At 36.4% G+C, this 20179-nt stretch overlaps 1 protein-coding gene across 25 annotated transcripts in view; it reads left to right on the top strand.

The window, feature by feature from the left end:
• C2CD5 (C2 calcium dependent domain containing 5) overlaps positions 1-20179 on the top strand; it is a 97170-nt gene that overhangs the window by 11743 nt on the left and 65248 nt on the right. For 18 of the 25 annotated variants that reach the window (XM_053555589.1, XM_053555567.1, XM_053555590.1 and 15 more), the window contains exons 4-8: positions 7195-7366; positions 9972-10067; positions 11693-11848; positions 12520-12718; positions 18071-18222. In XM_053555589.1, coding sequence (XP_053411564.1) covers positions 7195-7366; positions 9972-10067; positions 11693-11848; positions 12520-12718; positions 18071-18222 — 775 coding nt within the window. Of the gene's footprint in view, positions 1-7194; positions 7367-9971; positions 10068-11692; positions 11849-12519; positions 12719-16972; positions 17098-18070; positions 18223-20179 lie in introns of those variants that run through there. The other 7 variants (XM_053555575.1, XM_053555580.1, XM_053555582.1 and 4 more) reach the window with 2 other exon arrangements.

Consider the following 20179-nt stretch of genomic DNA (forward strand, 5'->3'; position numbering starts at 1 on the left):
ATCACTGAGGCCAGGAGTTTGAGACCAGTTTGGGTAACATAGTGAGACTCTGTCCCAATTATATGTATTTAAATTAGTTGGGCAGTGTGGTGTATGCTTCTGTGGTCCCAGCTACTGAGGAGGCTGAGGTGGGGGGATTGCTTGAGCCCAGGAGTGTGAGGCTGCGGTGAACTATGATCATGCTACTGCATTCCAGTCTGGGGGTACAGCGAGAATCTGTCTCTAAGAAAGCAAATAAAGAGTTCTCAATTATAGAACACTTATAGCCCAGACGCTTGTAAAGTGCTTTACATGTATTACCTCATTCAATTGTCACAACTCTGTGAGGCACTTTCTCTTGTACTGATGACTCAGAAGTTCAACTCAGAACTAGCTAAGTTGTAGAGTAAGGATTCAAGCTGACATCTGACTTCAAAGCTACAGAACATCATACCTCTGTCTTCTACATTACAGCTTAAAGAAGTGTCTTCCAGTCTTTCTAGCCCTCTGCCTCCTAAAATTAAACATCCTTGTCACTTGCTGCTTCCTGGGCCGGGAATGTCTTGCCCTCTTTTGGGGGAATCTTTTTCATGGCTATATTCTTAACTCCTAGAGGAGCATGTTATGGGCTCTCAGCAAATATTTATTGTACATATTGCCTGTCTTTGCTGACATCATTTCCTTTACCTCTCTGCTGGAAGCAAGTTTGTCTTCTTTGGAATTTCCACTAGTCTACTTAGAAACCTTGAGAGAACCACTTTGCTTTTTCCTCCCGTGCTGTTTTCATGCCAGCCCTTTATTGGGCAGCGTTGTTGTGGCCCCTGTGCTTCCTTTTTGAAGCTTTCATAGCCATTGTGGAGCCTGGGTAAAGTTTAGTTCTTGCAGGGTAAGATGTGTTCTTTAATGAGGAGAACAAGGGAAGGAAAGCATTGTTTTGCCAGATAGATTCTTTGATCATGCTGGGGAACCTACCAAACTCATATCTGAAGATGGAAGAAATGACACTGGGATTTCCAGGCACTGCGTTGTTCTTGGTCTCCATTAGGAGAGTAACAATTCTTTTATTGCTGGAAGGCACGTTACCTAGTGGTTGGGATACAGAAATGGCCTTTTGTTTGAAATGCTTAGCGGTCTGGAAGATAAGAGAAATTTAAGTTCTATTACTGAGGCTTGCTGATTTGCAGATGACCTGAGACAGCTCACCTTATCATTTTGAAACTGTTTCTCCAGACGTAAGTCCTTCTCAGACGAGTAATGAGGTCATTAGTCATTGTGTATGTTTATTTATATAAGTTGGCACTATAAAAAATGGAGTAATGTTTTAAAATCACACAGTTTTGGGATAGACACTTGGGATTTGGCAGAAAGTCCATTCGAATATTGATTGGTATTTTGGGGTTTATCTTGTGTTCTTAGCTAATGTACTTATAGAAGTCTGAGTGGTGCATGTGCTAAAAAAAAATAGACTGCAGTTTGAAAGGTTTTTGTTGGAAAACTTAGCTTAGCTTACGTAAGGAAGGTGTGTGTCATCTGTGGAGTGAGAGCATTTGTGGGCAGTGGGCAGCTTGTATTATCTGTGTGTAATATAACTGTATCTCTAAAGAACTACCTTATCACGGTAGCTTGGCTGTGTCTTGGTGTTCTACCAGAAGGATTCACTTGTAAAAACTTTTATTCCTAACTTCCGAATAGTTTCCATCTGGGTTTTCAACCAGATGTATCTCCCTAAGGAAGATAATTTCTAGTTTCTATTAATTCCAGCTCCTTGAAAAATGGAGTTCCATGTTATCTGCTACAACATTGAGCTGGAAGTCCATAAATTTTTAAAAATTACCTTCCAGGTAAGTTAAAAAAATCAATTGGACATAATTCAGGGGTGTCCAGTTTTTTTTTTTCTGCCATATGTTGGAAAAAGAAGAAAAGAAGCGTTGTCTTGGACCATACACTAACACACTAAATATACAAACACTAATGAAAGTTGATTAGCAAAAAAAAAAGAAAAAAAAAAATGGTCTGTGCATACTTTTTGTGATATCCAATGCCACAGATAAGCAAAAAATGTCCTTACAAAATCAGCTTGAGGTCTGTGGGCCACAGGTTGGACACCCTGAATGGATTTATTTCTGGACTCAGTTCTATTCTGTTAGTCTGTGTATCTGTCCATAAGCCATTAATACTGTTTTGGTTACTATGGCTTTGTAGTGAGTTTTGAAATCAGGAAGGGTGAATCTTCAAATTTTGTTCTTTATATGTTTAATTGATTTCATAGTCATGAACAATTTTGATATTCTTCTCATTTTGTTTTGTGTATATGTAAAGATTTTTTTTTTAACCATTTCTAAAAAATGCTGTTGTATTACTTTGAAAAGACCCATTGTTCCACGTGGTTCAGTCTGTTGTGCCATTTTTTTTTTTTTTTTTTTTTTTTTTGTAGAGACAGAGTCTCACTTTATCGACCTTGGTAGAGCGACTCACAGCAACCTCCCATTCCTGGGTTTAGGTGATTCTCTTGCCTCAGCCTCCCCAGTAGCTGGGACTACAGGCGCCCACCACAACGCCCACCATTTTTTGTTGCAGTTTGGCTGGGGCCGGGTTTGAACCCACTACCCTCGGTATATGGGGCCAGTGCCCTACCCACTGAGCCACAGGTGCCGCCCTGTCACGCCATTTTTAACTGCCTTAAGGTAAAAATGTAGAATATGAATCTGAAAAAGTAATCAGAGGTGTTTGAACTAAAATTACTAGCCATTTCCCTTAAAATTTAGTAAGTTATTGTTTTGACTAGTACTCTAAAGGTACTGTATATGGTGTGAAAATGTGCTTAAACTTTGTGCTTATGGTTAACATTGGTTATGTATTAATTGTTCTTTTTCCAAGTGTGTTTATCAGTTGTGAATTACATTCAGTTGTATATATTGTGAACACTCAAATACATGTCTTAAGCAAAAAGGATGTCTGCTTTTCTCTCATGTAAAAGAAGTATTGATCCAGGCTTGGTAGGGTAGGGTGGTAGCTCTGTCCAGTTATTTGTGACCTGAGCATTCATCTGTCTTTTTTCTTCATCATCCATACATAGTCTGTGGTTTCTCTTAAAATGACTGATGGTCACTTCAGGCTCCAAGTTAGCAACTGCAGTTCCCAGTGATCATATCAGGGTTCCAGGCTGGCAGGGGAAGTTGAGGAAGAGGGGTTGTGAGTTAACATAACACTTTCAGGCAAGAAAACTCCTTTTAGGCAATATTCTCCCTCTAACAAGCTATATATAATGATTTACGCTTGTATCTCATCAGTTGCAAGGGAGGCTAGGAAATGTGTGTGGCCTGTTAGCAGGGCATGTGGCTATGTAGTTAACAAATTAACCATTCAGGGCAGCGCCTGTGGCTCAAGTAGGGCGCCAGCCCCATATACCAAGGGTGGCGGGTTCAAACCTGGCCCCGGCCAAACTGCAACAAAAAAATAGCTGGGCGTTGGGCTGGGTGCCCGTAGTCCCAGTTACTCGGGAGGCTGAGGCAAGAGAATCGCCTAAGCCCAAGAGCTGGAGATTGCTGTGAGCTGTGATTGCACGGCACTCTACCGAGGGCAACAAAGTGAGACTCTGTCTCTTAAAAAAAAAAAAAATTAACCATTCAAAACATTTCTGAGAAAGTCTTAATTTATTATATTTCATGGTTTGCGATTGGCTTACTTCAATTTATTAAATATATTCTTTATTGGGCGGCATCTGTGGCTCAGTGGGTAGGGCGCCGGCCCCATATACCAAGGGTGGTGGGTTCGAACCCGGCCCCAACCAACTAAAACGGCAATGACAACTGCAACAACAACAGAAAGAAAGGTGGCATTGTGACGGGTGGCGCCTGTGGCTCAGTCAGTAAGGCGCCGGCCCCATATGCCGAGGGTGGCGGGTTCAAACCCAGCCCCGGCCAAACTGCAACCAAAAAATAGCCGGGTGTTGTGGCGGGCACCTGTAGTCCCAGCTACTCGGGAGGCTGAGGCAAGAGAATCGCGTAAGCCCAGGAGTTGGAGGTTGCTGTGAGCTGTGTGAGGCCACGGCACTCTACCGAGGGCCATAAAGTGAGACTCTGTCTCTACAAAAAAAAAAAAAAAGAAAGGTGGCATTGTGGTGGGCGCCTGTAGTCCCAGCTACTTGGGAGGCTGAGGCAAGAGAATTGCTTAAGTCCAAGAGTTTGAGGTTGCTGTGAGCTGTGACACAACAGCACTGTACCGAGGGTGACAAAGTAAGACTCTGTCTCAAAAAAAATATATATATATATAAAATATATAAAAAATATAAAACAAATATGTATACATATATAAAAACAATATATGTATATATATATATTTTGAGACAGAGTCTTACTTTGTCACCCTTAGTATTAATTACTTCATTATAATTATTGAACTTCTCTGTTTGGATTACTTATATTATTAGCTATTTAAATCATAAACTATTTCTAATCCCTTAGCTGATATAGAATCTTCATACCAGGGAAGGGATACGTTAGGGTGCCATGAGAAGAGATAGTGATACCTGTTGGGGAACTTTAGATGGTTAAATAAGTACACAGAGAATATTATTAATAGAGTTAGAAATTGGGGAGAATGACTTTGGAGGAATAGTTTAGGGCTTGGTTTATGACTCTTTCCTTTTTATTAGATGTATAGATAACATGATAGTAATAAAGAGAATGCCATTAGATGGCAGATGGTTCTAATGAATTGGGATTCAAAGTGATTATTTTATTTTAATATTTTGTTATAGAAAATTTTAAGCTTGTACAGAGATAGAGAAATTAGAATATTGAACTATCAGTCACCCACCATTAGCAATTGTCTACATTCTGCTGTTCCTATTTGGCTTACTCCCCTCACCCCAGTTTTTTGTATGGGAATATTTTAAGGCAAATTTAAGATTCTTTTTTCTAATCTGGATTTTCTCATAATTTATTTTCTCTTTATGGACATTCTCTACTTAATAAGACATATTTGCAATTTCATCTATAAATTCCTAATTTTGTATCTCTTATAGGGAAGGATTCCCTTTTAAAAATAGGATCTCAGGCTTGGCGCCTGTGCCTCAAGCAGCTAAGGTGCCAGCCACATACACCTGAGCTGGTGGGTTGGAATCCAGTCCAGGCCCACCAAACAACGACAGCTGCAAACAAAAAATAGCCGGGCATTGTGGTGGGCACCTATAGTGCCAGCTACTTGGGAGGCGGAGGCAGAAGAATCGCTTGAGCTCAGGAGTTGGAGATTGCTGTGAGCTGTGATGCTACAGCACTCTACCCAGGTCGACAGTTTGAGGCTCTGTCTCAAAAAAAAAAAATAGGACCTTAAATCACATCACACTTACAATACCAACAGTAATTCCTTCAGGTACCTTAATTCTTAAAATAATCTTCAGTGGCTGAATTGTTGGCCTGAAATCAGCCAATTAAACAGGATAGGGAAAGACATAAAGTTTCGTATTTAAGTTTAAAAAACTAACCAAAGTATAAGGATTGCAGAGTATCGCTTCATCAAAACATATGAAAGGATAATACAGAGATTTTAGTCAACCACAGGCTCAATCTTAATAGTATGATGTGTCTGATGTAAAGATGAACATTCATGGACTGCATTTAAAAATTATAATATTCTGATTGTAGGAAATAATCCTTTTGTATTATTATTGTATTAAAGCTATAAGCCTTAGTCTTATTAGCTTCTTTTTTTTTTTTTTTTTTTTTTTGTGTAGAGACAGAGTTGCACTTTATGGCCCTCGGTAGAGTGCCGTGGCATCACACAGCTCACAGCAACCTCCAACTCCTGGGCTTAGGCGATTCTCCTGCCTCAGCCTCCCAAGTAGCTGGGACTACAGGCGCCTGCCACAACGCCCAGCTACTTTTTTTTTGTTGTTGTTGCAGTTTGGCTGGGGCTGGGTTTGAACCCGCCACCCTCGGTATATGGGGCCGGCGCCCTGCTCACTGAGCCACAGGCGCCGCCCAGCTTTAATATTTTCTATTCTAGCCGCTGTTTTATTCGATGAGGGGTACTGGCAAATTAGAAGATGGCATAATAGCCTGAGGATGGCAGGTAGGATAGTCAGAGTGTCTTCATGAGGGAGAAGTTGTTTCTGCCATGTTCTCCATCCTAGTCCCACTACTGGCACATGATAAGTATTTTTTTTTTTGTAGGGACAGAGTCTCACTTTATCGCCCTCAGTAGAGTGCCATGGCGTCACACAGCTCACAGCAACCTCCAACTCCTGGGCTTAGGCGATTTTCTTGCTTCAGCCTCCCGAGTAGCTGGGACTACAGGCGCCTGCCACAACGCCCGGTTATTTTTTGGTTGCAGTTTGGCCGTGGTCGGGTTCGAACCCGCCACCGTTGGTATATGGGGCCTGCGCCCTACTCAGTGAACCACAGGCACCACCCAACATGATAACTATTTGATAGTGACTGAACAAAAAAAGACAGAGCAGACATTTGTTTTATAAACTTAGATGGTTTTTTTTTTTTTTGAAACAGAATCTCATTATATCGCCCTTGGTAGAGTGTCACAGCTCACAGCAACCTCAAACTCTTGGGCTTAAGCGATTCTCTTGCCTCAGCCTCCCAAGTAGCTGGGACTACAGGTGCCCACCACAACAACCCAGCTATTTTTTGGTTGTAGTTGTTGTTGTTGTTTGGCAGGCCTGGGCTGGATTCTAACCTGCCAGTTCCCGTGTATGTGGCTGGCAGCTATGCTGAGCTGTAGGCGCTGAGCCTAGATGTTTTTTTCTTACATATAAAGTTAGTTTTGCTTACAGTTTTATTCTCTAAAATTGCTTTTAGAAGTTATGGTGTCATTGTGCTTATTAGCATTTTTACTTTGTAGAAAATATATGAACTCTCTTATGGCATTACTTAAGCATTTTTGCTGCATAATAGTAAAATATTGGACAATATGTAAAACTTTTTTGTGTTAATAATCATCCTTCCTTTGTGCTTGGAGGTGAACTATGCTCTTTTTTTTCCTTCAGAAAGATGACATCTTGTGTAGAAAACAGTGTTACAACTTTCTTTGTTGTGTATTAATCTCTCTACCTTTGGGTTTAGAGATAAATCTATGAGGCTTTTCCCCCCAGAAATAAGCTATCGTTTTCATTTGATATATGTATGTATATATTTTTGTGTGTGTGTATGGTAATTAAGATCTTAAAACTATGTAAGATTTAATTTTAAGGTACACTTTTAGGTGGATGATGAAGACTTACAGGATGAACCACTGCAGATCACAGTTCTTGACCATGATACTTACAGTGCAAATGATGCCATTGGTAAAGTGTACATTGACATTGATCCCTTATTGTACAGTGAAGCTGCAACAGTCATCTCAGGGTGGTTTCCAATTTATGACACCATACATGGTAAGGACTAGGATTTATAAATTATGATCTTTTAAATTTACTCTTGAAGACTTTTTGTGGTACACTTGATGGTTTTAAAGTATGTATCTTTAAAGCAAGCAAGTAGTAGTGTTGCTGGTAGAATTGTTACTTCTCTGAACAGAATTTGAAACAATACCTACTAAATTTGTGCAATATAGTAAGTAAATGTATTATTTAAAAATGAGCTAGTATTGATATTCTGTATTTCTAAAACACATTTTCAAAGTGCTAATACTGATATTTTTTTTGCTTAAAATTTCTTCAGAGAATTTTTGTTGCCCAAAGCACGGTTTTCCAAGTATGGTCTGGGAATACATAGGGGGCCCAGACAATGGGCCCACTAATTTTTCTGAAAATTTAGTTATTTTTATTAAAAACTTTGCTTATGTTAACATGAATGAGTTTATTATCATAACTTTAAATGAAGTAATAAGTATGCATTTTAAAAATGCCGTATTTTTAAAATCTGGTAAATATTTATAGATAGATATGACTGGATAAATAAAAACTGTTTGAGGCCCGCAATTATTTTTAAGATTGTCAAGAGGTCCTGAGAGCAAAAAGTTTTAAGAACTGCTGTCCTAAATGTATAATGTCTCTTTAGAAAGGCAGCATGACCCATTCCGAACTGGCCTTCTCTCCCCAGCTTTGCATCTCTCAGCCTTTTTTACTTTTTTGTCTTGGCAGTTCCACTGATGGTAGCTGACTGAGATTTATGTATGTTTATTGTGACATTATTTATATCCTAATATGTACTAATGTTTAAAATGGTAAAACAAATTGAAGAAAAAGATTTACTTAAATAAATTATGGTATATATAGACCCTGAGTCAGGAAAAAATGGTATGTTTGCAGAAAACAACATCATAGGAAATTGCATGATTAAAGGAATGCAAAGTTCAGGTTATAAAACATACGATCAAAAATTGGTTTAGAAGTGGAATTGAGTATTGCAATATCACTGGAAAAATTGGTAGAACACATGATAAAATATTTGTTTTTATTTCTGGATCATAAGTTTAATTTTCCTTTGTCCTTTTTTACCTTTTCCTCTGTTTTCTACAAGGTATATGTATTTCCAGGAAATACAGTCCATTGAAATATTTATTATGTTACCAATTAAAAAGAAAGATGCTGCGGAACTAATCTGAGCTTGAATTAAAAGTGACTATATGAATGAATGCATTTTTCCAAATATATTAAATATTGCTTTTAGGTGGTCTATGATATTTATGAGCCCTTTGTTAGAAACATAATCTTTTTAAAAAATTTTAATAGGTAACTAGTAAGTCACTATTCCTGGAAGTGCTTCCAACATAAATGTAAATTTGACATGAATTCAGGACAAATGAAAATGTTTAGTAGATGTTTAGAGATAAGGGGTTGGGTCATTTTTATTGGAGTATATTCTGAAAACTTATTCTTAGAATGTTTTAGTTAGCTTATTTTAAATTGTATACATTTGAATGAATAAGATAACCTTCTTATTAAATCAGATTTTTTCATTATTTAGGGTATATATTCTGGGATCATAAAGATCTGAATTTTAATCCTGGCTTTATTAACTACTGACTCTACGTAAATCATTTAACTTTTATTAATTAAATATTAATCTCTTCTTTTGTAAAATGAGGATGATATTACTACAGAAGTTAATTTATTGGATTGATGAGATATGTAAAACATTTAGTGTATTGTCTACCGGGGCCGGCAGATGTTCCTGTCATCATCATTATCAGTTTAAATGAGACTCCATTCTCGTTAGTTCTGGTTCAAATAAGTGAAGACTTGTAGTAAAAACGAGAATGGTTCTCTAATGCATATGTGTTCTACTTCAGAAAAAGTAATCAAAAATTATTGAGAATGAAAATAATTAGGAAATAGTTAACATTAATATTATGATTGATGGGCGGTGCCTGTGGCTCAGTCGGTAGGGCGCCGGCCCCATATACCGAGGGTGGTGGGTTCAAACCCGGCCCCAGCTGAACTGCAACCAAAAAATGGCTGGGCGTTTTGGCGGGCGCCTGTAGTCCCAGCTACTCGGGAGGCTGAGGCAAGAGAATCGCTTAAGCCCAGGAGTTGGAGGTTGCTGTGAGCTGTGTGATGCCACGGCACTCTACCGAGGGCCATAAAGTGAGACTCTGTCTCTAAAAAAAAGAAAAAATATTATGATTGATAAATTACAGCTTCCCCATGACTTATGGTAGGGTTTTGTCCTGATAAAACCCACCTTAATTTGAAAATATCATTAAGTCAAAACGTATTTTGTATACCTAATTACCAAACACCATGGTTTATCTTAGCTTAGTCTAACAGTAGACAATTACATTAGGCAAAATTACCTAACACAAAGCCTATTTTATAATATAATAAAATGTTGAATATTTCATAATTTATTGAATACTGTAGTAAAAGTGAAAAGCAGACTTTTTCCACCATGATAAAGTTGAAAAATTGTAAGTTGAATCATTGTTTATATTTTTTTATAAATTGTTTATATAATTATTGTCATTTATTTGCTTTGTTATTTAATTACACATTATTTTCTTAAGATAGAAGCTTGATTTTGTTTTTGAATTTGTAGGTATCCGTGGGGAAATCAATGTAGTTGTCAAAGTAGACCTCTTCAATGATTTAAATCGGTTTAGGCAGTCATCGTGTGGCGTCAAATTCTTTTGCAGTAAGTAAATACATTGTATTCATTTAACAGAAAATTTGATAATTGTTAAATGTGGGAAATGAAATTAGTATTTCAGAAGATTTTGTGCTTTGGGTTTAATGCCAAGGAGAAAATCGGTAATCTTCTACACAGTAACTCTGAGACTATTTATCATTGAAAGAAAAGGGTATCTAATTTTTACATGTTTATAACAATTTTTGTTAGAAAAATTCAGCTGTAATTTTACAGGGCAGTGAAAGATAGGAGCAGACCTCTATAGCTAAGCATTAAAGTAAGCTGCCGCAGATTACACAGGCTTCTATAAGTAGGAGACCTCAGAACTCTGTGAAATGCATGCGTCTGAATTAGGCAAGTCTATTTGACTCAGAGCCAGTCTCTATTAGGGTTGAAAACCCCTAGGTTGTTGAGTTAGCTTCTATTCACAAATGTCGCTTTTAAGAGAATAGTTTGGTATGGATGGTCTCAGGTTTTTGTCTTTTTTTTTAGACAGAATCTTAATTTGTCACCCAGGCTGGAGTGAAGACGAGCATCATCATAGCTCACAGCAGCCTGAAACTCCTGAGCTCAAGTGATACTCTTGACCCAGCCTCCTCAGTAGTTGGGACTACAGGCATGTGCCACTACACCCGGCTAATTTTTTTATTTCTTGTAGTGATGGGGTCTCCCTCTTGTTCAGGCTGGTGTTGAACTCCTGACCTGAAGCCGTCCTCCTGCCTGGGCCTCCAAAAGTGCTAGGTGTACAGGCATCAGCGACCATGCCTGGCTCCCTTTTTAAATCTGACCATATCTTATTTCAATCCAATGGTATTTGGACTTAAGTAAGTTTTATTATTTAATGAGTCTTATTAAATGAGTTTATTAAGTAGCTTAGTGTCTATTGAACCAGTTAGCATAAGGCTATGGATTATTAGAAACTTCAGAGGTATTATGAATCTAGTTATGTTGGAAAGGTAATGGTGTGATTTTTGAGGCTATCGTGTGTGGCATATAGAAGTACTTTTGCAAAGGACTTTGAATAAGATATTTCTTAATTTATTATTTGCTTTCTAACTATGTAATTATCGAGCTAATTTTTTTTGAGACAGAGTCTCAAGCTGTCGCCCTGGGTAGAGTGCTGTGGCACCATAGCTCATAGCAACCTCTTGGGCTCGGGGAGTCCTCTTGCCTCAGTTTTTCTATTTTTGGTAGAGACAGGATCTCGCTTTTGCTCAAGTTGGTCTCAAACTCCTGAGCTCAAGCAATCCACCAGCCTCCACTTCCCAGAGTGTTAGGATTACAGGTGTGAGCCACTGCTTCTGGTCTTATCTACCTAATTTTAATTTTGATTTTATAAACCTTTGTATTGAATGCTATTTAAGGTAGCCTATAGTTTTATAATTGTATTTTATAAAAATACAATTTATGTTTACAATACGTAAGAAAGGTGAGAGGCCTCATGAAAGAAAATTATTGCTAAGAATAAAATGGATCTTAGAAGATTGATTAGATGTGTTACTATAATTCCATTGAGATGATCACAGTGAAAGACATTCTATATTTAAAAGATAAGAACTTAGATGTACATTTTTTAAAAGTTGAATTTTACCTTTTGATACAGAAGCATAACAGATAATTTGTTTTAACAGCAACATCTATTCCAAAGTGCTATAGAGCTGTGATAATTCATGGATTTGTAGAAGAACTTGTGGTTAATGAAGATCCAGAATATCAATGGATTGATCGAATTCGCACACCAAGGGCATCAAATGAGGCCAGACAGAGACTCATTTCTTTAATGTCAGGTATTAAAAAAAGTAACTTTATTACTGATTGACTTAATACTTCACATTTTTTCACTTTTCTTTGACATGCTACCGAAATTTTACAATAAAGGCTATGAATTATAAGTGAATAATTCTCTGCACCAGGAGCCATCCTCCCGCACACACAGACATTGACTCTTTTAACAAGTTAGAAATCTGAATCAGAAGCTTCTTCCTAACTAGGTGGTAAAAGGACATTGTGTTCATGGAATGGTGTAGTGGAAAGAGCTCTGAGCAAGGAGGTTTAGAAAAGAGCCTTGAACATCAGGAAAACGGGTTCTAGTATTCCTCCATCCAGCATTTATTTCTGGTCAGAGCTTAGGCAAATCATCCATCTCTCTCTCTCTAATGCGTTCTGTTCAAATGTTGCCTTTCCACAGTCCTTCCCTGAGAACTAGTGCATAGCATAGAACCCAAAATTGCTTGGTAAATGAATGATGAATGAGTGAACCTAACTTGCCACATCCGGAAAATGCTGAATGTAGTGTCTTAACTTCCTTGAAGGTAGGACACTGAACCAGATAATTTTCCAGGTTCCCTTTAAGTTCTAAAAGTCTGTTTTTGAGTTTTTTTTTAATCCCTATCATTACCAGCTTTATAGTATATAGAGATATGAAGCAAAAATGAGTCTTTTTTTCCTTTTTTTGTAGGTGAACTGCAGAGAAAGATTGGCTTGAAAGTACTTGAAATGAGAGGAAATGCAGTTGTTGGGTACTTACAGTGTTTCGATCTTGAGGGCGAGTCTGGGTTAGTGGTACGAGCCATAGGAACAGCGTGTACTCTGGATAAATTAAGTAGCCCAGCAGCATTCCTTCCTGCATGTAATTCCCCATCTAAAGATATGAAGGAGTAAGTATGAGTCAATTAAATTGATTTTATGGAGATTTTTACCTTTTACCTATGCATTTGATTTGAAATATTTTAGCAGTCTGTTTCGACATACATTTTTTTCCTACAGTGATATTTTCTTATCAGAAATGACTGCCAAAATTTAAAACTTAAAAATAGATTTTTCCTGTTTCATTTAACTGTCTTGATATGAAACTTCAATTAAGTAATACAAAATTAAACTTTTTCAGCCAGGTGTTGTGGCAGGTGTCTGTAGTCCCAGCTACTTGGGAGGCTGAGACAAGAGAATCACTTAAGCCCAAAAGTTAGGGGTTGCTGTGAGCTGTGACGCCATGGCACTCTACCAAAGGTGACATAGTGAGACGTTGTCTCAAAAAAAAAAGTAAACTTTTTTCAGATCTTTATATATTGGATAACTAAAGCATTAAATGAATGAATATACATGCATTATGTGGAATTTTACTTATTTTCTGAGGAATACTTGAAGCCCTCTACTTGATAATTCAATTATGTTATTATTGGCAACACAGTACAGAAAGCAAGGAAGTTTGACTTTGCGGGAGTCCCAAACATGATTGTCAGAGGCCAGGCAGTTTATTTAAATAAAATAATTAGGTATCATTAAATAGGGAATACTAAGGTCTGTGTAAAGCTGAAGTAGGCAAACTTTTTCAGGCCAGATGATAATGTTGTAGACACTGGCCACACAGTCTCTGTCTTTATAATAAAAGGATTTTGCTGATCTCTGAGCTAAAGGAATTTAGACTTGTACATTTTTTAAAATTATGTATGATCCAACAAAATACTTCTGTTGTCTGGATTTGGCCTGTGTTTGTGTCATTGTGTCCAAGGACCAAGATTTTCAACACAGAATATTTGAAGCAGGATTTTTCTGTCATAGTGATTCTACACAGGAAGGGACAAGAGTGAGCATACAGTAAATCAGACTCGTTCCATTCTAAATGCCATAGTACTTTCATTGAGGACCAGTGGACAGGGGTCCTCAAACCGCGGCCCGTGGGCTGCATGAGGCGGTGTGATTGTATTTGTTCCCGTTTTGTTTTTTTACTTCAAAATAAGATATGTGCAGGGTGCATAGGAATTTGTTCATAGTTGTTTTTTTTTTAAACTATAGTCCGGCCCTCCAAGGGTCTGAGGGACAGTGAACTGGCCCCCTATTTAAAAAGTTTGAGGACTTTTGGTGGTTCTGTAAATGAACAGATGGTATGGGTAAATAATTTAGTTTTTGCTAACACTATTACATAATTCTGCTGTTGTAGTGTGAAAGCAGGAGTTGAACAGTATGCAAAGGATGGTGTATGACTATGGTCAAGTAAAACTTATTTATTTACAAAACAGATGTCAGGATGGTTTTGGCCTGTAGTTTATAGTTTGCGCACTCCTGTTCTAGATAATCAAGGAGTCAGAATCCTGTACTCAGAAGACCTAGAATGTTGCCCATTTCAGCATTAGTTAAGAGAGGTTGAATAGAAAGCAGTCATAGTCTTTTAAAAAAAAAAAAAAAAAAAAAGGTTTTTCTACAGTCTTTTTTAAAATGAGATTTTCATCTTTATCTTAAGCTTATTCTTTTTATTTAGCCATTTTCTTTATCCTGTTAGTTACTTGGATTAAGTTTAATTCACAAGAGAGACCAGTATTACATATTGCCTAATTTTGTTTGGAAACACATTGACAAATAATTGTTTTTTAAAAATTGCAGAATGAATTTGTTTTACGTTCTGTTTTAAAATAGCTCCTAGAAGGACATGAATCATCAGCTGCTACAGGTTGAGTCAGATTGCAGATAGAGATTTTTGAGGGAGAAAGATCTATTTTTTCTCTCTTCGCAGAGTGAATTTAAGTAAATACTTAATAGCAAATTTAAGTAAGTCACTTAGTGGAAAGAGAAAGACAACGCCATACCACTTATTGGTTTCTTAGAATGAGAGAGAGATAGCAGGGGAATATGTTTTGCATGTATTCAGGAAGAATTCCATTAATGTAATCCTTCTGGGATTGTGTAAGTTTTCTCCTTTTCTAATGTTTTAGCCATTTGCCTTAAATTATCAAACATTTTTACACCATGATGAATTTAAGTTGCTTTGTTAGGATTTTCCGCAAAGCTTATTTGTATGGAAGTCTAGTTATTTAAAAACATAAACCCTCAGTTCTTAGGCTGCTTTATTTCAACCAGCTTCATTGTATTTTGATAATGATTCAATTGGGGTGCTGTTTCATAGCTTATTTTATGATTCAGCTGATTATAGCTATTTTGCTATTTAATTATCACGTAATATTATTGATTTTAGATAGGAATTTGCTAAAAGTTAGTTTAGATTACATTCCTGTCTGAATGGATTTAATATTAGGCATACCACAAGGACGATACTATGACAGACTTTCATGCCAGGAGACTGATGGCAGTAAAACTCAAAGAATACATGATGGTGATGCTTCAGTGTATTTTAATTCTATTTTTATGTCACAATTAGAACATTTTACAATGTTTGTTTTATCTTATTCATTTTACTTATGTTAATGGTATTTTCTACTTTATTTGTTTTTTCCTTTTAGATTTTTAGTGTAATGCACAATATAAATCCTTTTGGTGTTTTCTAGCTGAACTCTTTTTGTGCTAAAAGTACTTTGAAGTATGATTTATTGCTTCTCTACTTTAAGAAAAAGTGCTCTGGCCAAGCGTGGTGGTTCACACCTATAATTCTAGCAATCTGGGAGGCCAAGGTGGAAGGATTGTTTGAGCTCCAGAGGTCTAGACCAGCCTGAGCAAGAGCAAGAACTTGTCTCTACGAAAAATAGGAAAACTAGCCAGGCATTGTGGCAGGTGCCTGTAGTCCCAGCTACTTAGGAGGCTGACGCAAGAGGATGGCTTGAGCCCCAGAGTTTGAGGTTGCTGTAAGCCGTGACACCACGGCACACGACTGAGGGCGACAGAGACTCTGTCTCAAAAAAGAAAAAGAACATGCTTTCTAAGAGATTTAAGCTGTAAATTCTCCTGTGTAGAGGATAGACTCTTAGACTTTTTCAGTCTAACAATTTGTAGACTTTTCTTCACTTCATCAGAGAAATAAAAACAAAGCCTCATTCAGTTGTTTTATGAAAATATTATAGATATCAATGAGATGTTTGATTTTTTTGACAGTCATAATATCTTTTTGATTCATGTTAGCAACAGAAGCAGAAACATTTGTCCTATTGTAAAATTAGCAGTATTTTCAGAAAATAGGCTATAGACCCTAGGAAAGACCATTATGATTAATTAATGATAGCTCATGTCCGAACCTTGATAAATCATGGCTGGGAGAAAGTTCTCTGGGCGGTCAATAGTATAACAATGGAAAAGAAAAAAGATCAGGAAAACTTGGGCTCTTGGCCTGCCTTTAACTTGAATTCTAGAAAATGGGGATGTGATCGTTTTTCAGAAGGGATATAATTCTATTTCCTTCATGTAAGCAAAGACATTGCACAGTGAAATAGTTGCTAATATGAAGTTCAAGAGTTCATTTATGTCATATACTTTTTTACTCCATTCAGATTTCTTCTTGAAAATTTTAAAAGTCATATATGAATATACACTTAAACACTTGTGTATTTGATCTAAATATATATATATACACACACATACACAGATGTAGTCTGTTGTAGGATGTAAATTGATATCTTATGAAATTTCAGTTCACAATGTAGTTTATATAATCTGTATGAGAGCCAGGTATTCTTGAGAACCCCTATCTTGAGATGCTAGACAGAAGCAGCTGTTAAACTTTCTTTACAGAAAAATACAATTAATTATATCAGCCATTTGTATCTCATTTTCAAAGGTAGTATGAGAACTTTATTTTTGACTTCTCAGTTTGATGGATGTCCTCCTCATTCCTATAAATACTGTACAGTAAGTTCTACTGTGGTCAAAATAATAACAAATAATGTGAAAGTACCTTAAAACCCAAATCTCAGTCTTTTTCTTGTTTAATTCCATTGGCTATTCTGCTAGCTATTTTTTTTATTCACAGTCCTAGTTTATTAATCTGAGCATTTAAAACTATAACTGTAGCCTAACAAATTAATTTTTAGCTTTTCTTTTTACCTCTAACTTGTTTTTTGCATGTTAGGGTTTAAGGAAAAATAAGTTCTCTTCCCTAACTTAAACCTCCTTTGAAATTACTTTAACATAACTTTGCAATCTGTTGTATATATTGTTTTCTTTTCTTCCACTTTGACCACAAATTCCCTCAGGTCTCCGCTGGTTCATCCTCCAAGCCATGGATGCCGCTCGACTCACAACAGCCCAATTCACACTGCTACTGGCTCACGACTTACTCAGAACTTCTCTGTGTCTGTTCCCACTCTCATCTATACTGGTACGAGACTGCTCAGACTCCAGAGATGGGGAGAGGCAAGCCACGGGCAGAGTGGCTGCAGAGGCAGGCAGGCAGGTAGCGTAGGCAGGTACCACAAGTCTTTGCTGCCTCCTTCGTTACTCCCAGTCCAGCTGCAGTGAAGAACTTCTGTATTTAGCTGCCACAGAGGCTGTAACTATATGGGAGTGAAAGTGTTCTTCAACTTCCAAAGTCTCTTCCACAGATCCTCTAAGAACCCTTTCTTTCTTATGTGGACCGTGATTTTTGAGAATTCTCTAGTATGTATTTTTGTGATTATTCTTGTATTTATTTAGAAATAAGATTGGTGACTAGATTTTGAATGAAATAGTTGCCAGAGCTTCCAATTTGCTTATTTTCTTTATGTATGAAACCCATTAGAGTAGATTCTGTTTTGCTCTGTGGAAGACAGCTATTGGAAAACAGGTAAGCAAGTTTTCTGCATTCAATATGATGTTTCTGGATAGCTGTATTCATTTTTTTCTCTGCTGTGTTTTTAGCTGTGGCACTCTTGATGCTATAGGATAAGGAAACATTTTTATTTTAAAGTTATATATGTGTGTGCAAATATAAGAACAATTATTAATATTTACACACACCCTCTATAGTTCATTTTTTCTTTTGTAACTTCAGAAAGCATTGTTTATTTGAAACTATTTTATCATGTACTTATTTTTATTTCTCCTTTTAATCTGTTTTACCTCTTAGTCTGTCATTTCATGCTTTTTTGCTTTTTCACTTGGCTTATTAACTGTTTCAATGCAGATAATATTCAATGCAGAGAATGATGAATGGTTAAACAGTAATTGGTTGTCTTTGGCCTCATTCCCAGCTCCACACTTAAGAAATGACTGCTGGCCCTGCCCCAATACTTTTCTGGTGTTTGGATCATGCTGCCACCGGCCAAGCCCTTTGGCACATGATTACTTAATATTTCTCCACCTTCTTCTGGCAGGATTCCCTTCAATGAAGATCCCAATCCCAATACTCACTCATCAGGACCCTCAACCCCTCTGAAAAACCAAACTTATTCCTTTTCACCTTCCAAGTCCTACAGTCGACAGTCCTCTTCTTCTGACACAGATTTGAGTTTGACACCCAAAACTGGTAAGGCGCTTCCACCCACCTTTGTTTTTTCTTTTTCAAAAATTTGTTTCTATTTCTTATTAGCTCTCCATCAAAATCTTTCCTTCTGTTTTTTGGCATTTAAGTTAAAGATAATGTGGATATTGGTCATTTTAAGTTACTACAATTAGAATATGAAATATAGTTCAGAAATTATCCTGTTTGGAGGTCTACATTTCGTTGATTTAATCATAATGTACTGTAGATCAACTCCAAGATACATTTTTGCATGTAAACATTTTTTATTTCATACTCAAATTAAGAGGAATAACATTTCAAAGCATTTGAATAGAAGATAACCCTAGTAGCTAGCAATCAAATTCCTCATGGAGTAAAGCATTTTTGAATTCTTTGTTTCTGCCTATTTCTGAATGTAATTTTAAGATTTTGTTATGGAAAAAAATCTTAAGAACCACTGAAATGGTTATATTGGAGAACGTGTATCTACTTACTGTTATTTAAAATGTTTGGTTTTATTATTATTTTCTAGGTGAGAAAATAGCATTTTTATTTTACTTACCTTTGAATTTTTCTTGCTTTATTACATTTATAATTTTCTCTCTCCCCATTTGTATTTTGATGAATAATCTTTGTGGGTTTTTAGGGATGCGTTTTATGATAAAAAGTTCCTTACTCAAAATAGAATTAACTTATTTGAATCATTAAATTTTTATTTTTAAGAAAAATCACAAATTAGTAAAAATTTTTATGAGTTAATGGTTTCCAAATTTATAAATAGTATTTGTCTGGCAATTTTCTCACCCTTTTGATTAAAACATAGTTCTTGTTTGTGTTATTTTTAACATACCATCTTTAATAATCTTATTTTTATGTTAGAAAAGAAATTTATCAAATCTAGATTTTGTGAAAACGATGAAAAGAATTTTAATTCTAAAGCAGTGCTACTTCTAAAGAAAGTGCATTTAAAGAAAGTCTATAGATTTAATTTCTATTTTTATAGATTTAGGCACAAAATATAAAGAAGATAATTATGCATACCTGTTTCTTTGAAGATGCTAGCTTTATTTTATATATACATAATTATAAATAATGTCTAAAAATAATATAGTATTTGATAGTAGTGGGTACTTCAGAATGTGCCCTCTTAACCATATTTATGCCATAAAATTGAACCATTCAAGTCGTAGTGGAAACAATTTTTTAAAAACAAAGAATAAGAGACTCTGGCCTGAAAATTGATGATAGTAGAAATAGGAAAGCTTTAGGATGGTTTTTGAAGAATAAGTTTTAAAAAATACTTAGCTCCCTATGGCTTTGAACGCCTAGGCTCAGGCAGTCCTCTTTCTTCAGCCCTCTAAGAAGCTATGACTAAAACAGGTACCACAATACCTGGATATTTAAAATAGTTTTTGTAGAGATAGGGTGTGACCGTGTTGCTCAGGCTGGTCTCAAACTCCTGGCCTCAAGTGATAACTCCCACTTAGGCCTCCCAAAGGACTGGATAATAGGTGTGAACCACCACTCTCAAGGATTTTTGAGACTGTGGTCCACTGTGTAGATTCCTATTTTTCAGTGCTCTTATCTATTATTTTTCCTTACTATCCCAGAGAAAAAACTTGAGTATTTCCTTGGTATTTTTCTTTCTTTTCCTTTAGTTCACCAAAAAAGAAGATTGTCAACCAGTAAATTAACTGAGCCAGACTTCTCTTCTCTTAGCTTTCTGGTAGGCAGTCAGTTGCATTATCAGTGAAAACATTTTTATTTTATCCTCCAGCTCCAACTTTTTAGTTTTTAAAATAATTTGTGAGATATTATTCCGTATTTCTGTAACTCCCTCTAAATAAATTATTTTTATTATAATTATTCACTACCTCTGTAGCTTATGTATATAATATTAGTAGTTTTTAGTTGCTTGGTTTTCTCATGAGTCCTTAAATATCTTTGAATAGTCCTAAAGAGACTTCCTCAGGAGACTTAA

The sequence above is a fragment of the Nycticebus coucang genome, chromosome 12 (assembly GCF_027406575.1).
Source record: "Nycticebus coucang isolate mNycCou1 chromosome 12, mNycCou1.pri, whole genome shotgun sequence".
NCBI lineage: Eukaryota > Metazoa > Chordata > Mammalia > Primates > Lorisidae > Nycticebus > Nycticebus coucang.